General features: G+C 40.0%; 1 protein-coding gene across 7 annotated transcripts in view; it reads right to left on the reverse strand.

Moving 5' to 3' along the window:
- LOC143906306 (uncharacterized) overlaps nucleotides 1-21,668 on the reverse strand; it is a 219,933-nt gene that overhangs the window by 101,965 nt on the left and 96,300 nt on the right. For all 7 annotated transcript variants that reach the window (XM_077422312.1, XM_077422308.1, XM_077422310.1 and 4 more), the window contains 2 exons: nucleotides 21,273-21,434; nucleotides 18,985-19,168 (listed from right to left, as the gene is read on the reverse strand). In XM_077422312.1, the coding sequence (XP_077278438.1) occupies nucleotides 18,985-19,168; nucleotides 21,273-21,434 (346 nt within the window). The remainder of the gene's footprint in view (nucleotides 1-18,984; nucleotides 19,169-21,272; nucleotides 21,435-21,668) is intronic.

A 21,668-nucleotide genomic window follows, 5' to 3' on the forward strand; every position in this document is an offset into this window, starting at 1 on the left:
GTCCGAGGAAAATGTCGGTAGTAATTTTAACTTAAAACTCGCGCGATATGAGAAGGTAGAAGAGATCAGAAAAGAAATGCGGCCATTTTGACAAGAATATGTCCGCTTTATTCAAGCGTATAGAACTGACCGGTTGCCTCAATGCTTTATACGTCCTAATCAAGCAATGTTTTAAGCGAAGGCAAAAAATGTAGATACAGCCGGATAACGAGTTACTTGCGTTGCGTAATTTTTAACGAACAGACGGTCAAAATCGCTACAAACAATGTTCATTAACACGAAATAAATATTAAAATTTTATTTGGGTCAAAAACAGATTTTATATAAAATTTCTTCTTTATGCTGAAATTTCTTTATCCATAAGTACTTTATAATATTTACAGAGATCAAAAGTTCTCAAAAGTAATATAACTAGGGAGATATATATTTCTCTTTTGAACCTAGAAAAATTAATACATGATGAATTCATTAAGACATAGTTATATACGGCTATCAAGTATAATACTTCTTTCGATCATCGCTTCGAAATATAAATACAATGTGCGTACATTACTGTTAAATACACACATAAATATGTACTTTTTCTTAATTCTATTCAATGCGCTCGCAAAGTCGTTGCGTAAATTATGCTGCTAATTGTCTTTATCAAGGACAGGGCGCTTCCGATAATAACATTTCGTGGAATAAACGCGCGACCCTATACGACCGGAAAAAAAACGATTGCCGACGAGGGTCGCGCTGAAATTACTTCTTCGATTACGGGGCGACTTCAAAGGATTCGTTTTCCCGAGGCGTCGTCGACTAGGATTCTCGGGGTAGAGACGAAATGAGAGAATCCATGAGGGGTGGATGAGCGGGATAAAATCAGGCGGTTACGCAACGGGTAATACGCAACGAGGGAATCATGCTGATTCAATCAGACTTGCCGTCTCGTCTCACCTTCGTAAGAGGGAAAACGGGCGAAATACGCCATACTACGCTCGGTTAATTAATATCTATCGAGATTCCAGAGAATTTTGCGGCGTCGATGAGCTTCCTACGAAAAGATGACCTATACAGAATATACCTCCCCTATACATATGATATATCTAATATAATCTTGCCACAATGCTAAAACAATAGCCTGTCGGTCGAGAATTAAAGAATCATCGTTGCTTTAAAAAAAAATATAATAATTGCAAATAGATTGGCAGATTGGCATTGTTTGATTGATTTGTGATAATTGAAATTTTAATCAATTATTCAGCTACTCTTGTATGAAAATCTGATATTAGTCGTGAAGATTTGCAGTGCATGCCAATAATGTATTTTGTCGGATAATGCAATTTGAATACTGAGACAATCGGTTAACGCGACCTCGATTCTACATTCGTGGTTCGACAGGATTAATAGATACCCATATTGGGTGCTCGAGGCGGTCTTGCTTTAACATCAATAACGTTAATTAACATATCAACAAGACAATCGCGGAGACGTGTATTCTCGTGTAGTAATATCTTTGGCCTCCCAGGGACCAGGGCCCTTTATCTCTGTATTGGCTCATTCAAATCTTGATACAATTCGCGCAACGTACGGATGCTCGCGAGCCATTGTTGCGTGAAAAGACGGATATGTGCTACTATAGTTCACCATTGTGTCGAGCGTACGCTTATGAATTAATTGCTTGCGGCTTCGACGGGTTAGGTCGCGGATCCGATCGTCGCGCGATCCTCTTCGATCTCTATTGGTGCCCGAAAGGACATATATCTCCTCGTAATCCGGTCGGGTCTAACTTCTGATCCGAGTTACGATGCCGTTAACGTCCCGCGGAGAATACGAACTTGGTTGCTTGTAACATCTTTTATAAAGAACAACACTTTTCAGATAAAGTTTCAAACAGCTGGCTTTCGTTTACGGATAAAATATGACTGTCGCGTATTATTCCGTCTATTTTTAAGATATTGCAAAATACGAAACGTTAATGATGTTAATTTAACTTGACTGTACATATATAATTATTTCACATGATTACAAACTTTCGGATACTTTATGCGAAATGTACATCTAAGTATTCGATGCAAAAGTTGGAAAAACATCCAGGCTTAATGTTTCAAAAATAAGAAAGAAGAAGAGGATAAGTCGATAAGTAGGGTGGAGAGTAGTGGAGAGAACAATGAGAAGCGTGACTGACTGGTGTAGGATGGTATCAACAAGACGTCATAAATAATTGAAGCGCCCACGTGGCTTGGGAAGATGGGCTCGTTACTTTCGGCCCGTCTTTTCCGGTTCCAGGAAGAAAGGTATTCATTTTTGATGCGGCTTACGCGAGTCTACTTCAGCTCTTTTTCCACGCTCGCTCAAAAACTTGAAATCGCACCAGAGACACGTATCCGCTATGCGATTCGATAAGAAGCTTGCTCTCTCTTACTCGTTAGACGTGCAACATGGAGAGACAGGCAAGCGCGAAGTATATCGTCAGAGGATAAAGGATATCAAGGATCGTTACAGCCGCTGCGCAAAAGGGTCGGAGGTGGAACGGGAACCGACACGGGGAAAACCAAAGAAGCGGAGAATATCTGACGAATAGCGGTATTGTCAATTATGCGATGCAAATAAGCGAACGTCACGCCGCATCAGCAATCCAGCGGGGAGTTTGCGGCTCTTGCATTCAAGTCCGCAGCTGTTGTCTTTATTATTTGAGATGTACAATGCTTTGCCAGTAGTGTACGAGTAAGTTGTCTTGGTATTGGGGAAAGACTCGAGAACGAAATAAACATGATTACTCGTAGCGACTACCTTCATTGCCGTTGGAATTCTCAATGATTCGTTAACAATTCTTTAGACACGAGACGTAGCGAATATTTATAATTTTTCAAAGAATTATCAATAGTATATTTAAATATTGAGCTCATCTCCGTGTCCATTTTATTTCTAAAATCGTTGTATATGGCAGAGCTTGCGCTCTACACGAGTATTCAACGAGAGTAGAAACAAATAGGGGGACCTTCGTAAGAAGCCGGAGAACAAAGGCAGAAAAGAGAAAGACGTGTCGCGGAGATTTCATTGTGCCGTTGATAGCGCGATATAAATAATTGAAATGCCAAGTTGCGTCCGAATAAAGACGAAAAGAGGTACGAGAAGCGCTCCCCGGCAGTGCCCGCGCCGCGCTCCTCGCGCCGTTCACAGCAACAGCGGGTCACCCTATCTCCTCGACTCGCGATCCTCGGCATTTCACGTTTCACCGACTGCATTTGGCATCTCGTGTCCGGCAGCGAACAGCATGAACCGGGCTCTTCGTGCTCTTTCTTTTCGCGCCACGCCGATCGGACGCCGCCGCGACGAGAGGAAGAGCAAGGAGGAAGTCCGCCGAGAAATCCGACAGACGATTCGCAGGAAATTGAATGCTTTTATTTTGCGCGATTTTCTCTCATGCATGCAGTGGAGCAACCTTCCTCGTTCTCTTTTTTTCGCCCCCCTCTTCTCCAATTCGTTCATCCCTCCCTGCGTACGACGAACCGAGTCCGTGACCGAAAGATCGAAGCGATTTATCGAGAGCCGCTATCCGACCGTTCTAGCTTTTCGGTATGTCAATCGACTGCCACTGTTCTACGGGATATGGAAGGAAACTAAATTTCTTTGTGCCGAAATGATTCTTTTTTTTTTTTTTTTTTCAAGATAAAAGAATAAATCTCCTACACACAATCGACAAAACTAAACTTAAAACTAAAAATTATGATTACCTATTAAAAGCATGTTTTATTTAAGAATTAATTTTAAAAAGTGATAGATAATTTAATAATCAAGTAATTAGCTTTTATACTGTACAATCTCCTGCTACAGTTCCGTTACACGTACTTTATTTTTCTTTTCACGGTAGTCAAGCGATGATAGCATCGCAAGTTTCATCGCGTGCACGTTCCTTCGATATATATCGCGAGCATGAGAGCACACGCGATACAAAAATTCTCAGCCCTCATCTTTCTTCTCTTTAATAAGAATTATCTTACGTAAGTATATATGGAAGTGGTGTCTCGTTGGGTCATACCAGGAAACGACGAGATTTCTCTCGGAACTCGCACAGAGTTTTGTGGACTAATCTAGAGGGAATATCGTCACAACGTCGAGAGGAGTTACGAAACACTCGAGTGCAATTTAGGACGACCCTGTCTTCCCGAGTCCCTTATAATCGCGCTGGCTCACCGGGGTATAAAACGAAAACTCGTGGACCGTGCTTCTTGGCAGTATAATGCAAAACAGACAGACCGAGACCTCGCGCTACGCGGAAACTTCGAAGTCACGATTGCAGCTGCACTAGTGACGTACAGAATGTCGACGTTCTGTAAGTATACTCGATACTAATATAGGCGTATATACTCGATCAGAGAGATTTATTTGAGTATTAATAAATTAATATAGCAATTTATAGTGAATAATTGCAATTGTTATTGTAATATTCTCAGTCGAAGGCTTTCATTCTGTATATACTCTTTCCGCAATTTACGCATAACGAGAACTAAATCGTATGTCAAAAATATTCATATTTATATTTAATAACATAAACATTTATATTTATAATTTGTAAATATAATAACTGAAGTATTAAATATCAAACAGTATAAATGAACAGAAACCTACAATTGTTTAAAGCATAATAAATTTTACGTTATAACTGGAGCGACAGGAGTTTCGTTATGCCTGGTAAAACACGATAAAATCGTTGAACGTCGATAACGTCATTGGTTCAGACCGTTGATATAACGTATAAAAAAAAAAATCTCGGCAAGCATACGTCACTTCTTCGGAAGAACCCGTTCTTGTCAAAATCGCTGTCAGGCAATGTGGATGGCGGGTCCTCAGGACCGCCTCCTCGAAATACCATGCAATTTGGCGCGTCTTGTCGCGGAGGAGTACCTTAATCGCGGTCGAGCCTCCGAGTGGAAAACGGAGTAGCGAGAATCCTGGCCCTTGTGTATGTACGTATATACACGTTGTCTGCACATAACAAATACACACGCCCCCCCTATATACGTCCGCTTGCGGATAGCCCAGAGAGAACGCGAAGGAAAACCGACTAGACGATGAGAAGGTTGCCCGGAGGCAGCGCCAAGCTTACCGGTGTCAGTCAGTCAACCGGAAATCGCTTACCGCGCCCAGACCATCTCGTATTTTACATTTCCTCCCTCCTCGAACCCGTCATCCGCTGTTACCTCCACCCTGGCGTTTCTCGCCATTCTGCTTGCACAGCTTTCCACGTCTTTTTCATGCTGTACCCTCTTTTCACCGTCGAAGTGCGAACCCTTCCGACGGCGCGGCGCGACGGCGGCGGCGAGGGAACGGAGTTATACTGCAAATCAATTTACTGCGAGCATTCGGACGGAGCCCTCTCCGTTCCGAAGAACGGATTATAAATTTAAATGTAAACCGACGCAGTCCCGAGGGACAAAAGTGAGGGACGTCTCCTCACCAGGTGCGATCGAGAGTGATGCGGCGCAAGCTGGTGGATCGCCCACCGCGTTAGCAAACACCGTGATGCCTCGGACAATAGTGATCGAAATCGCATTATCGCCATCGTGCGCGAGAAGCTCGAGAAAGATGCTGATTTATAATGTATTATATTATGTCTTCCTCCCTGCTCTGTATAAAATTTGAATAAATCATGACGGTTAAAAGACTTGGATTCAGTTGACTATCGAATCGGCTGCATTACAAAATTTATGAAAAAAGGTTCAGGCAGTGTCGACAGAATAATAACATATAAATCGAAAAATTCAATTACCTTTTTAACTCAGATAGGAGGTCGCCCATTTTACGGGTTTAAGTAAAACAAATCGGCTTAACCCGGAATAATGTTCGCCGACGACGCGTCAATAGCAAAGCCAACTGAGAGATAAATCCATTTACTGCAATACGCGCAAGCGTGGCTGTAATTCGTTTTCGAACGGCTGAGTTCGTACGACAGGGAACACTTTAATCTCGACTCTCCAAGCGGCGCATTCAAAAATGTCAATTGATTTCTGACTGCGTGGACCGCGTTTCAGTTGATTTCACCATCAGATTGCACTTGTACTGTCGTCACCCCAAAACAAATTTGACTTATCTGATAGTGGCTGATTGTGGGGGATAGACTAGAAGAATTTCCTTTTATAGAAAATCATAGATTAGACACGACAGTTTATTGTAAGTAGCCTTTTATTAAAACTTCTTTTTCCAACTTTGTTAAAATTCTTGCAATTAAGTCATCCAAGATAATGTCGTGGTCTTATTAATGCAACATGTGTAGCGTGTATACGTGTAGCTGTGTGATATACATTTTATTTTATACACTACTTTATTTTATGATCTAGATTTTTGATATTTTAATCAAATTTGCCTAACGAAGTATTTACTGAGATACGTTTTTTTTTATTAATTTTTCTATGCACGTCCCGCTTTTGCTTCGAAAGCATGGAGAATTATTCATCCTCGACATTTCGTAGAATCACCGTTGGAATAAAAATGTTAGTTTCGCTGAAAGTGGAATAAATTATACTAATAGATAACTCTATCCGCAACCAAGAACCACACTCTCAACCACTGTGCTTTGAACCACTATCTTTGGCACACATTAAGATTACCTATTAGGAATGTCGATATAGTTTATTCTATGTTGAATGATTTTCTTGGGAAAACGATAAAACGACGGTATAAGTAGCTGATAAAGTTTTAAAGGTACGCTGACCTCTCTCTGCAGGATGGAAAATCGATAAAGGGCACAGTCCGTGCCTTGCAATTACCGTAGCGAAACCGTAATAAAATCGCGTTTATTTTTTCCATCCGCTTCATTAATCTTATACTTAATTGCCTCTAACAATCAATGTCATCATCCGATATTGGAATTAAGACTTTAGTAAATAAAAAGAAACTGAATATAATAATTGAACGATAATTTATACTGTAAAAAACTCATAATTAAAAAGATTTTGTGTTGTTTATACTCATTTATAGCACAGACATGATTAAATATATTGCACAAAATTATTGCTGATATTTGAAAATTTATTTGTTATATTACACGGAATAAGTGCATTTTAAGTAGTATGTCTCCACGAGAGATCGGACGGTAAGCTATATCAGTAACGAGTGATATGTAACGAGGAATTAGCTAGAACGGCGAAGGATCGCTCGGCGTTTAAATAGCAGCTAGCGAAACAGACATTGCAGTAATTATGTTGAAATTGTGAAGTCACGAGAGACTGGTTCGTCGACGCGTCGTTAAGTTGATCACTTCGGCTTTTAAATCGCGAACTTCGATTCACCGAACCGTGATAATTGACTAGTCGAGATTCTTATTTACTTCAACTCCAATTGCATTTACGCAATAGACTTTAACGAGCACTCTCTCCACTCTTAAAATATAAATTACGCAAATATATATCCGACAATTAGTTTTCGTTAAGAAATAAGTATATTTCGCAGTCTTTTCTATTCCCCAGTAATCAAGAGTTACTCAACGCTGTTTCGTTTCTCATCCCCTCGCGAGCTTCTACGTCTCGACGATCTCTAGATGCTTGAAAAAATACAACCCGACGAAACCTTTCGAACGAAAGAATATTCCATCAAAGATTCGACTTTGATCAATCAATAAAGAAAAAAAAGTGCAATTGACTGGACTACGTTAAGATCCTCACAATTTTCTTGTAACTCTTTCGTCGAATAAATCAACAAGGTGGATTCTCTACTTTCTCTCGGAAACGATCTGCTGTACGCGGATCTTAAAAGAATAACGAGGCCGGGGTATAGCGAGAAGAGCAAAAAAGGCTCTGAGAGACGGGGATGCGCTGAAAACTTTTTTCACTTTACTTCCCACACTACTCCGGCACGCGCTCCGACTTCTGCTCTTTTCGTTCATAACGATGGAATAACGTAAGCCGCTTTTGGATTTCAGATCCTCGCGTATCCCACGGCTGGATTTCGTGACCGGAAGCTGTCAGGCTTGTATCAAAGTTTCACGTATATGTTTTTGACATCCGCTGGGTTGCGGTGCTCGAAAATGGTTACACGCGATGTTTGTCAACGTCGAGTCGTTGTTCTCGAAACAATTTCTCTGTCTTATCGCCGGTTGACGTTAGCGGTTTGTGTGATTTCAGATTATCGCGAGGATAACGAGATACGTGGCGGAGAGAAGGCGGAGAGCGAAGGTCGAAGGGAGAGCAGGCGGAAAACTTTGAGTACATGCTATTTTTAACGCTTAACGGCTATCCAAACAGCCTTAACGTGATCCGCGGCTTCGGCGTCGACTGCGAAAAGGAATGACAGCTATTTGTCACGATGCTTGCCAATCGTTTTTATCGAAAATGCCAAAATACCTTTGCAAACTACACACGACCGAAATAAAAGTGATAAATGGCCAAACAGGTCCCTTTTGAATAAAATACAAAATAGCAAAACAGGCTATTTGGTTAAAGGTGAAGAATTTCAGTACGTGTACACGGTACACAGGTCATTTGAGGACGCGAACTGAGGTCGCCGAGTTGAATAATTGGGCCTCGGGTTTTATTAAAACATTGCCGCCAGTGGAATCGCACGAAATGTATCTACGTAACCATCGGTGATTTATGCGAGTTATTTCGCGTTGGGACTACGTCCGTTACATCAGGTAGACGCGGGGGTAACGGAAAATGAGAGTACGAGGGAACGGTACGTGCATGTACACACTAGGTGTTACGTGAAAAAGAAGCTAATCTTTTTTACGCGAGTATATAAATTATTTACGCGTGTCGCTCGTATCTCTTTACGATCAAATGGACAAAAGTGATAGATCACATTTTATATATCAATTTTTCAGACAAAAATTGCCAGTACCTATCGTTATTTTCTATTATGTTATCTATTATCAACATTATAATGTAAGTTGACTATAAAAAAATAAACAGTATGCCCGGAAAAAGTATTTACTTATTATTATCATTTATTTAGATCTGAAAATGATCCAACTTCTATCTTTTAATTTTTAGATTATTAAAATTACACGCAGCGATAATCACGATCAAATTTCCACTCAATACGTACGGCACAAAAGCCTATTTTCCATGTACCATTATTACCGTCGTCGTTGTTCGCGTTCGTGCAGGGAGGATGTTATGGATGCGGCGAGCGTGAAATCAAATTCCTAACGATCAGAACGATTTCGGGGCGCGGCAACGTGCGCCCGTTAGAGGAATGGAGCACGCAGATCGAGCCCTCGCCGAGCCCTCGAAAATCGGACGACGGCCGAGAGCCGATAGATGCGAACGTGTCTCATCGATCGGTAGCCCGTTTTTAATCCAGCGACGATCTGCGGAACACAAATCGCGCTGGTAGTGCAAACGAGTACGGATAAGCGAAAAGCTTACCATTTCTGGCTTCCGATGTGACCTGATACGACTCGCGGGTGTGTATTTTTGCGCGATCGCGCGTGAAACTTCGGCAACACGCCAGATTCAATAGCAATGATTTCACTTTTCATTAATGAGGCACGAATCTGGCGCGCTGTTGTTAATCGCGAAATTCTAACGCGTTCTCTGGCGCAAATTTGCGTTTTGAGAGGCCTGTGTGCATTCAATTTATGCGAATATCAGATTAAAACCCTTTAAACACTGGGCGCATAATATAAGCACTCAGCGTAAGAAAATCACTCACGGATATGTCAATACGTGCTCAGTGTATCTCGCTTTCTAGTTTTCTAATTTGTCTATAAAATATAGCTTAGGTATGTTTGTAAATGAATAGTATTATATACACTATACGTTGCAAAATCAAATGGACAGTCATGCGGTTCTATACTTACTCGAAGGATTAAACATTCAGTTTTATATTGTGCAAGCGAGCAATCGCCATGAAATTGTTTCGTAAGATCAGATAAAAGAATTAAGTTCTCTCTCTTTTTAAATAGCTAAAGCTGTTAAAGTAATAAATTGCATTTACTTAATAAAAAACTTTCTTTGCAAATGTTTTCGTTATCAAAAAGATTTCTTTTTGTCTTTCAAGCATACTATTATCTAAATTTCTTTTCATAAATAGAATATTCGAGCTAAAGCTATTATCCATCTATTATCAGGTGTTGATTTTTAATTCAATTAGAATTGTATATTATATAATTTCGAATAAATTCAAGACTATAGCAGTTTTAATTATCTCGTCTATTAGGAAATATAGATTTCCCATCTTTGCTTTCTTTGTAGTTGCAAAAAATTGCTACCGCGCAGCTTCCGCGGTGCACCGAAACAGTGAACCGGAAAAGATCCATTAACCAATTTATTTCCGGCGAGACAAATTCTCAATTGCCGGAACGTGTATATATAATCAGCGGTAAAGTTGAGGGAAGAGGATGATTCGCGTTCTCCTTTCTGTCCGGCGCGGAACGTCTTTCTGGCTCCTGCTTCTGTCTCCGCGGCAGTTTCATTTACTCTCGAACGGATGAAAGACTACTCCACGCGTCCTCGAGTCCGAACGGGATTGTCGTAATGTGGAAAGTTGGTGAATTGGATCTAAAGTTTTCTGAAAACAAGACTATTCCCTCCCTATTTCCCTCCTCCGTTCGGGCTAGTTCGTACGCGGAAAGACGGATGAAGGAACGGGCGGTAAAGGTGGCGGCCAGTCGATTCGAAACGAGGAAGGGAACAATGATGGTGGTCGGAGGGTACTTCGAGCTTCGCTAATTGTCGCACGATTTCAGTTTTCGGATCACCATCACGGAAACACGAATGCTATTATTTACCGATCTCCATTAAACTTCTAAAATTAGTCACCTTTTAGAATTAAAAAAATTATTAATGTTAGAAGTACTAAATATACATGTTTAACGTAGCGCAAAAATCGGCTTATGTAAATTCCATGAGCGAACAGAAGAAAGCTAGAAAAAGGCGGACGTGTTAAGCGACGTTTCGTGATCTTAATGCGGAATAAGGATTATATAGTTCTTTTCGCGACTTCTGCAGATATTACTCTTGACATCGCTGTGAAAATATCCATTGCCGCTACGAAACTGTGCAGACGTTTCGCAAATTTATTCCGCTTTGTTCCAATTATTTTTTTTTCTTATCAGGTTCTTAGAAAATAATTTTCGAATGGAAAGAACGACGGAAGCGCACGATTGTACATACGTCGGAATTGGATAATGCGGTTTTTAGGATTGCGCTGCGCGCGCGCCATCAATTACAATAACGCGATTATCTAACCATAATAACCGGCTGCGGGCTCGCGCATGCTCATGATTTATTTCAGCGAAATTTCGTATTGAAAGACCGCCTAAACCCGTGCGTAAACCCGTGGACCAATCACGCACGCCGCGATCCAGACATATTCGATCGCGCATAATGCGCAGAGATTCGAGCTAATAAATAACCGGGAGGTCATTGTCTCGTCCGCGCCAGTCGATCGTAAAATCACATTGGCGATAACCGTACGGCCGCATTATTTCCAGAGGCGCACAGATCAATTGGCCGATGCCTGATAAAAACTGTTCGTAGTCCCCCATGTAGGAACGAAGCTTAGGGGCATCGTCCATTGTTAGCTCAACAGCAAAATTGGTGATTTTTAGCTGTTTTCTTCTATCAATATAGTCGAGTTGCGAACAACGTCGCAAAATAAAAACTAATCCAAAAAACGCAAAAAATGTATCAAATATTGATTAAACGTATAAATTTTATACGAGTGCAATTTTTCAAATATATTTAAATTAACGTTATAACGTGCAATTTAATAAATTCTTCTTTTGTATTATTCTCGGCGGAGTTAGTTTGCGAATTAATGGTCCACTCGCAATATTAGATTATATGATATACACTATAGTTGTAAATAATAATTATTAATTAAACCAATTTTAAAGCGCCACAAATGTTACATACTGGCTTCATTTACCTTCCACCTCAGGAGAAATTAAATTTCGGGATGTTCTTATCATGAGCGGAGACGGCGCGTTTGAGGTGCACGTTAAACGCTCAAGCTCGGCGTTGTGATGTCGCGTTTACCATGCGTGTATCACTTATATGCCACGCGAAACGAACGTCGCGCGGCAATCAAACGTTCATGTTGGATTTATCAGCGGAGCGAGTGTCTAATTTGATAAGTGTACATAGCGCGGGCAAACAATTCACGAAGTGTGCTCGGCATACATTATTGCAGCTCGCGCGGTATAAGCAAGCGACGTTAGAAGCGCACCTCGAGAGCAAAACGTCGAATTTCGGGCAAGAAATTATTGTACCGTCTGATATTCCAGTCGCAAACGTGATGTACATATGTAATCACATTATCGTCTTGGCATCCTACGATGCGTGAATTATGACAATCTTATATGTGTGTACGCGGCGTCTTCTCACGCGAGCAGAGAAAATCGTGACAAACCTACGTACAATTTATTAAACGGAAAATTACTTCGCACGAGACAACAATTGAAACGATTTGTTTACCAGTTTCAAGCAAATAGAAAATATATTCATCCATAATTTAAATTATTATAATTTAATTATAGAAATTTAAGTGTAATTCCTTATATATTTGTATGTATATGATATCTATATAACTGTAAGAAAAGTACGCGAGACATTTCTCGTTCGTTTATCCCTCTTGTAATTTCGCGACAAAACGCACTTCCCTAAAACGGATTTAGTTTAGATAAATCACTCTAATATTTTTTTACGACGTGAAACTTATTTCGTCTAACGCGCGATGTCACTTTGCGTTTGAGACGTCAAGAGATATAAATTCTAAGGCTGAATGGAGAAGTTCGCTTTTCGCCGAAACCGCTCCTGTGGCGCGGATTAAGTGATCCTACCGTAAAAGTAGCGTAATTTATGAAGCTACTTAAACCTTAGCCCTCGAGTATAATATCCCTACTCGCCGAGCTACAGCTTCCGCGAAAGGAGATGAACTCTTCGAACGAGAATAATCGTTATATGAGGTGGCAGCCGGCGGTACGCTCCTTTTAGAAGCATATATGAAACAAACGAGAGACGAAATCGATACTGCTATTCAATACTTACATTCGGTTGAAAGCTTTTTTCATTATTAAAAGCGGATTTATTGAAAATTTTTCTAACGGTGGATAAAACAAAATATATTTTTTAACAGTTAATATTCCAATGTCGCAATGTTTCTTTCATATACATGTAACATCCTAAATAAATTGCAATTTTTTAAACTGTGCTTTTAATATGTGTAAATCATTCTGTAAACTCACGCACGTCCATATTCGCTTTAAATAAATGCGTGCAGCGTAGGGGTGAAAAAGAGAGAGAGAGAGAGAGAGAGAGAGAGAGAGAGAGAGAGAGAGAGAGAAGAGAGAGAGAGAGAGAGAAAATGCACATTTTAACAAATGAAAGTTTTGCAATATGTTTTCCGCTTGAAAGTTTTGCGAGAAAATTAAAACGCTTCAACATTGTTTTTCGAAAGTCGGAAAGAAAATGTATCTTCATGGCGCATTATGTAACTATGCTAAAAACTTAAATTATATATAATACACAAGGTAATGACGAAGGATCGCGTTTTGCACCGTGGAGTTATTTTAATCTCGCCGCTCGAACGTTCTCGCGCTTATAGTCTTCGTAATGTCGGGGATATATAATACAAATATAATAACGATAATAAGCCGCAGTTAAAACACGTCTTGCATTTTCCAAGTGTTCATAGTTTATAAGTATCTCTCTATGATTGTATTTTGTGTGATGTAACATTATAAAAGATATATTGGCAACTTTCCAAATAAAAATTCTTTTGTGTTTCTTTACATTTTAAAAGCACCTCGGAGTAATTAAAAAATGTACTAATCATCATTAATTGTGTTGATTAAAGTGTCAGTTTTACGGATAACAGACTTTACAAGCTTATCTCATCTTCCTTTCCTAGTATTTTCCTGTCGGAAAGTATTCTTCTACCTTTCTTTCTTTCTTTTCTTTTCCTTTAATCCTTCGATCGCTGTCACGCTTTAACAAGCTGCTAACCGAACTGTTAATCTACATCATTAAATATCGATGTAATTTCTCATTTCTGAAAGGCGTGTACGATTCTATGGGGGAGACGTCTACCGCGGGACACGAAATTAGAGCGAAAGGGTATTAATCTGAAAGCGGTGGCGGCAGTTGCGGTAGGAAGAAAGAAAGAACGAGAGATGCGGGGGAAGGCGGAGCGGCGAGAAGAAGAAGTCGGGGAGAGTGATCGAAGGCGCGAAGAGAGAGAAGGGGATCATATGAAAGAAGCGGCCCCGAGCGATTTTCATACAAATTCCCGAGCCGCCGGTAATCATAGCGAAATTAAGGTCATCCATCACCCGCGGGACCCATTCTATTCCGCTATCCTCACTTAACAGTATTCCGCTGAGCGACGTAATTTTGTCGCTCACACCCTTTCCGGACCGCATGTACGCGAGCCGACAAGACGGAAGAGTGAAGTATAAGGATGAGAGGGCGGAAGAGTGGTTGTATATGGTGAGGAGAGAGGGTGTGGAGAAGCGCTTTTCTCGGTACTTTCCAGCCTGACGAACGAAAATCCACGCTCTCTCTCTCTCTCTCTCTCTCTCTCTCTCTCTCTCTCTCTCTCTCTCTCTCTCTCTCTCCCTGGGCTGCGCGTCGCATGCACATCCGTCAACAAGCCAGCTGGAATATTCGCGAGATACCTCATGGGTAATGCGAGAGTTCTCCTCTCGCGCGATATCGCGATGAATTAATTACGGGCGGTGTGTACGCCGCCGCTACAGCGCGAAGGCAATTTTTCAGCATTCTGCAGGTTAACGTCCCTCACAAGAGTGAGAGGGAGAGAGAAAGAGAGAAAGGGATAAGCGCGCATAACAAGTTACTTTATGCAGGATAATTCGTGCGTTATTCATGAGATATTTTCTAATTAACTTCACATATTTTTCATCGTCCATCAGATTGGCGGGAACACGATTTTCGACGAAACGGCGAGTTCTTCATACATCGGACTTTCATTAGTTGGCTTATTACTTTATGGGCCGTCTCTATGGCTTCCCGTGAATTAAATAAATATATCCGCGTCTATCTAAATTAATCCTCCCTCCATCCCCCTCTATTTGATCATTCAATCATTCAATTTCACAAATGAATATTCGATTCATTCAGTTTCTCTCGAACAGTATTATTTCCTTTACGGACATTCCCCATTCATTATTGTGAATTAATTAACTTTACGGATGAGTAGATAGTTATATGTATAGAGATACATTTATATTATTGAAATGAGAGAATTATAAAGATGGCACAAGCATTCAGCGAGGGAATGATCTCTGGAACATTGATGGCGTATCCCGTGTTTAATTTGCGCGATCTCGGACCACACACGCGAATGTATTGTCTGCATGTCAATTGTATTATGCGAACTAATTTTCGAGAATACGCACAGTCGAAAGTTTACGAGTGGGAAAGCATGAAATTTGTTCAATAAAGCCCGTAAATTAATTCCGCACGGTTAATTTGAGTGCGTCCAAAAGCGATATCTCTGCGGGTTTTAGCGTACTGCGCGTTATTTTCGCGTAAATCAATTCTCGAGAACTGGAGAGAATTATGCCTACTGAAGAGAATTATGCTTTTAAATTCGCTAGGCTCTCTGCAGCTTTGTAGTTTTAGTTGATCTATTATTGTAATGTTTTGATTTAAAAAAGGAAAACATAACATTGCGGATATATATATATATATATATATATATATATATCCGTTACTTTATCTACTTATTGAATAAAATATAATTTTGACAAGAATTAATTTGTGTTAGGCACCGCATTTTATCAGTAAAGTTTTTTTGCTTATGTTAAAATAATAGCTTTGCTTACAAGCTAATATCGTAGAGCGGAATGCAAAATGTTACAATGCGCGCAATTTTGCGAAGAAGAGATCTTGTTCGATGCCGCTTATTCGATTTTCGTTCGAGGATATTTCTCATTATAGCGGTCACTTAATATCGGACTTGAAATCGTACTGTGCGGGTCATTCGAGGGACATTCACGGAATGAAGTGCATGTCCAGCCGAGAACCTGACCCAATTGTGTCTCATCGAGAACGTGCACGTATACATCGCGGTGACCATGCCATGGCTCGGCATTCGGGATTAGAAGCACCTACATCTTCCGGTTTTCGGTCTGGAACACGGGATACCCGAGTGGCCCGTGCTTTGTTCCATTTCTCGAAATTCACGTTCTATTATCAAGCTCCTATGAGTGCTCGAGAAGGACCCTGGAAGGTCCGACTGTATGGGACAGCGGTAAGATAGACGATTTGCGTACGTGAGACAGCATTTGTCGAGAGGACGAAGGAACAATATAAACGCGCACATCAGCGACTTGTGCAAAGCATAAATATCCTTAAAATACGATGACTGCCACAAACAGATATCCAATTTAATAAGAAGTCTAATTAATTCGGGATAATTAAGAAAAAAGAATAAATCTAATTCCTTTACTTTTCCGATAATAAACTACTGTAAACTGTGAATTTGGCACTGAATTATATATAGGATGTCCTAAGTTTTAATCCAAATAATTTTTTATCAAAAATTTTATAATCCTATGTTTACAAAACATTTTTTCTTATTTTTATCCATAGAATACACTGACACAGTTTTGCTGTTAAAACACGGGACTTTCTTTAATAATAAATTCTTCATAATCAGTAATCAACCATTTGTTCTTTGAAGGATGTGATATGAACGTGATACGGAACAGGACAAGAAACCTGTTATGGCATCCTATAATGGGGCTCGGAAAGTTACATTAATTATAACTTAACGAGCATGAACTACACACGTATTACACGACCGCGCATGTAACGTGTGTCGTTTGTCATATTTCCACCAACTCCGTCCTATGCTACGGTCCGGTGTGATATTAATTCAGCGTCATGCGTTACGTAAACTATGAAAACCGGCTATTTCAATCTCATTCGTAAATGTTGAACGTGAATGTCTCGCGAAAGAGTGCGCACACACAATTTAATGACCAAAATTTTGCGACAAAATACTCGTTTAAACGCGTGTTATTATCTTAATTATGTACAATATACCTATACATACACGTCTCGAACATGCATTTTTAATAGATTCAACACGTGCAAATATATTTTTCCTGTACATCACTCGTCAATATCCAACTGCTGCAGTTTTACGTTCGATGACACAAAAAGATGCCGATATCAAATTTGAAGCTCATCTGTCAAATAATTGTTTGAATATATACTTTCAGTTCACTGTTTTCTACTCTTTCGCGTGACATTCCTCGCGTCGATTCTTAAAGCGCGTCGCAAATTATAGACCGCAAAATTTCTCAAAGATTCCGCTCAGAAGTAATACTAAAATTTCGCAGGATTTTCTACGATAAAGCCGATCAAGCACCAATATTTTTCCATGTAGAAGGATTTGCGCGGTACGGTTCGTGTGGGCGGCGCTGTTTCTTCCGGTCGTTGCAGTTTCTCAGAGCGCAGTGTACGGAAAACGAAAGAAAACGCGAACGATCTGGACCGCGCAGGCAAGAGTAACGATATTTTTCACCCCCAGCTTACCAGCCGTTTCCTCGCTAACAAGTGGACTTAAAGTGTGGGCTCCTGCATCTTTTATATGCGTTTAACGCAGCGCTTTTAGCTTCTAGCGGATATGATGGCGTAGATATTATAGTTTAGAGTCTTATACTATTTGGAAGCGTAATACATAAAAATTATGCAAATTTGTATTTTACGCGTACCGAGTAATTTAGAAACATTAACATCATTTAATCGCGCTCACCCATGCAGACTTCTGTAAAAAAGACCGACAATTTTTTACGGTCAAAAATTCATCTTGAATATTTCCTTTAATCGATAACATATACTTATGTGTTTCCAAAAATAATTACTAATAAAATATTTACTTCTACGAGTCAAATAATTATCCTGTCCAACGTTGGTAAATATTTGCGCGAGTATTAATAATAATTAATTTACAAAGTTCAATCGCTCGACGTAAGTTATTTTCAGATATGACGACAGGACTGACGCTGAAAATTTAACGGAAATGTAGTTTCTCTCAAGGGAGATAACAATGACGAGAGTATGGGGGAGTATATTTTTCGTTCGTGCCGCTATAACTCGTGCATACCGTAAGCACACATCCGCTCTGTATATATGTATACATATATATAGTCGCGCGCGTTTTGCGTATTCCGGAACGGGAACAGAAGCCACTAGAGTAAGCTCGTATGATGCTCGGCGCGTCGTAAGCTCCCCCGACTTCGCCATCGTGGCACACTGGAGCCCGAAAGCGCGGGGGTTGGAGTGAAGAGTCTTGTCGAAAAATTGTAAGAACTTTTCCGGGGGCTTGTCGAAGGCCCTTTCCGCCCACCACGAAGTTTGCCCATGAACGTGGTCGGAGTGGACGAGTTCGTGTGTGGCGGGGGTCAGGGATGCCGGAGGGCTTTCTAAAAACAGTAATTTTTCTCCCCCAACCCTCCCCGGTTCTTCGTAGTTCCGCCGGCATTACTCCCGACTTCTCAGCTCCTCCTTCAATCCATAGTCGAGAGGGGCTTGAGAGCCGGAGCTATCGTCTCGTAAGAGCGGAAGTATGATAAATTGAAACGACCATCGACGAGAGCGATTTTCAATCATATCGGTCCACGCTGTCCGCTCTTCAACTACTTACACGAGCGAGAAAAGTGGGGACAAAGGTTTCACGAACGGTGGTTACTTTGTGCAACGAAAAAGTTGCAAGTTACTGACCGATAAACGTGTTTAAAATATATTTAGAGAGTCTTTGAGAGAATATTCTTCGTGTTTTAAATATGCGATTTATCATCATAAGAAAAAAGAAATTCAAATCTATCGGAAAGTGCCTCTTAAATAACATAAAATATCCAAGTAGATCCTAGGCCATTTTCTTAGTGTCCAAGTTATATAGACGCCGGGAATACTTTCCCATAAAGTTTACGGTCGCGGCAATAAAGGAGCACGGGGGCGCGAAAGGGTGCCGTTAAACGATACGAGCGGATGGAAAGAAAGGCGTCACCGAAAAGCTACTTACGCGGTGCCGTTGTGTCGGCCGATGGAAACCAGTCGATATATCTGCAGCTCGACCCGCTGCCCGGTATCCGGCACGAATCTGTATGTACACCTCGAGGGCCCTTGAAGATACGGCGACTTTATTTGCCCGAAGCCACGATCCGATTTGCTGAACAGCTGCCTGCTGTCCAATGTTATGTTGCACACTGAAACGGAACAAAACGGATGCTTGTATAAAAATACAATCGAATAGCGATGTGGCGTTATACGCGTTATACGTGAATTAATACTACGTAAACAATATATATTCTTTATAATTCTTTACTTCTTAATTTTAAGAAATATGAATATTGTATACAATATAATTATATTTTAATTGTATTTTTTTTACGATATCGAATTTTTACGGTCTTGCGCGAAAACCTGACCGTGCGAGAGACATGGCAACGGAGAGGCGTAAAGAAAAATGAAGTGCGGCTAATAACGATTTTTCTTGCTTGTACAGTTTCATTGGCGCGTCTCCGTGCAGCCGTGTTGTTTGGGCGACGACGAGTCGCGACAGCTTGGCGCAATATTATGAGGCAATCTGTCATAGTGTGTAATTTGATTCTTAATTGCTTCCCGTAGGATGTTGTGCAGAATGTTCCGTGATTATGATGCGAATATCTATCTTCTAAACCTAAACCGTAGCATTATATTTCATGGAAATTATTTCCTTTTGACAAGAAGTTATTAATATTATTGTTTTATGATTATCTTATATAAAATAAGTCCAAAATTTACATTAAAGAAACGTAAATCTTACTGAAAATTTTAGATTTATTATGACTTCTTATAAAATATTCTTTTATCGTGCATAATTTTAGTTCTTTATGATAAAAAAATCCAATTTTTATTACATAGAAATATTTACTCTTGTTAAGATATCAAAAACATCAATTTTTATATTCGCTAAAAAATTTGTATTTATATACAATATAAATAATCCTACAAGCTTGCGCCAAAAAAAATAACCCTTTTTTTGTGAACCCTTTTAACTCTACGAAATCTACCTACGCGCTCATGTACACGTATATATATCTTGTGATGCTGAAAGAAATCCGAGAAGAGAAGAATTTGATGGATGGAACACAAAGGCAATATCGCCCCAAGTAATTAGCGCAAAGAAAGGTTAGATGAATGGAGCATAAGAACTTCGTCAAGAATGATTAGTTATAAGAAAGAAAGGTCGAATGGACGGCACGCAGAAGTAATTTCTTCGATACCGATTTATTCTATCGTGCAAAGCGAGCCCGCAAACGTTCGATCGCCTTCTTTTCCTCAGATATCTTAGTGTCTTTTGAGCGCATTTGCCGAGTCTTTTAAGCGCTCATCCTCTTATAAACGTTCCCGTTCTCTTTCGCTTCCCCGTTTCTTTTGAATCACGCCTCCCCGTGTTCTCCGCACCGCGCCGTCCCGTGGGCCGCTTCCAAAGGGACTCACTTGCCGCGGCAAGCGCTTTAATTTCCACTTGTTCGCACGACACGAGCGGCTGTAAACGAGAAGCAGCACGAGGCAAGTGGGTAATGGCGCGAATCTTGTTTCTAACGTCGGAACAGATTCAAAGAGATCGGCCATGTCTTTTTGATACGACATAATTATATTTCCTCGTAGGACCGAGACACCGAGAAAGCAAATAGTCAGTTAGTTAATCGTCGGCGGACAGAAAAAGCGGTGCAAGGCGACAGTGAAAAAGAATTTTCGTTTACCGCTCACAAGATTAAGAAATTTTACATTTATACGCTTTATACATGCATGCATATTAAAGTGCGCGACAGATATATCTCTTTTCCTAAAACGGAGAGAATTTTCTCTTGAAGTTTACCTTGAAATCATGGTATTAATTGTGGGACATGTACCACCAAGAATTTTATGCGAGCTATTCTGATTAATATCTGACATAATAAAAAATATTAATATTTATTACATTAAAATATAAAATATGTTTGATTAATTTTACTAAAATATATCTAGAAAATTTCAATAATTTTTCAGAATGTTACCAATCTGTTTGGTAATTTTTATCACGTTGTTTGTAAAATGTCTTCTGTATATTTAAAAAATTTCTTGATTGCCAAGTTGTTCCAAGTTTGTAGTGAATTTAAGGGTAAAATATGTATAACAAAAAATTCTCTCCGTGTATATTTTAATTAATGTCTGCATCAAATGTAGTTACACGAAGAAATCTTCATTCGTAGTAAAACGTTACAACAAACGTTATTCAAGAAACTCAATTTTGCTTTACGTCAGGATTAACTTAATGATACTTACTATTCGCGCAATGCTGCTCCAAGCCGCATTGAGCGCATCTATCGGGCGAAGCTGCGCCGCAGCTGCAGCCGCCCGACGGTACGCAACAAGCGCAATCAGTGCTGGATGAGTTAAAGCTGCAGGCGCAGCCGGTGGTGCTCTGTGTCCAGAGGTCAACTTGACCTGGAAAAAAAGATACATCCCTTTATGAAGAAAACTGTTCGTGAGAACATTTTGGTTTGTACGTCGCACATTTTATGCAATATACGAGTACAGCATGCCGATTAATATAAGATCATATTAAATGTATAAAAAAATAGCATCAAATTTTGCAATAAAGATATGTATGCAAGTAAAACATGTTTATAAAAATTATAAGAGATACGTGTTTGTAGAAGTTATACCCTTAAATAATAA

This window comes from Temnothorax americanus, unplaced genomic scaffold (assembly GCF_048541705.1).
Source record: "Temnothorax americanus isolate GAGA-0224 unplaced genomic scaffold, ASM4854170v1 Scaffold7, whole genome shotgun sequence".
NCBI classification, from domain to species: Eukaryota; Metazoa; Arthropoda; class Insecta; order Hymenoptera; family Formicidae; genus Temnothorax; species Temnothorax americanus.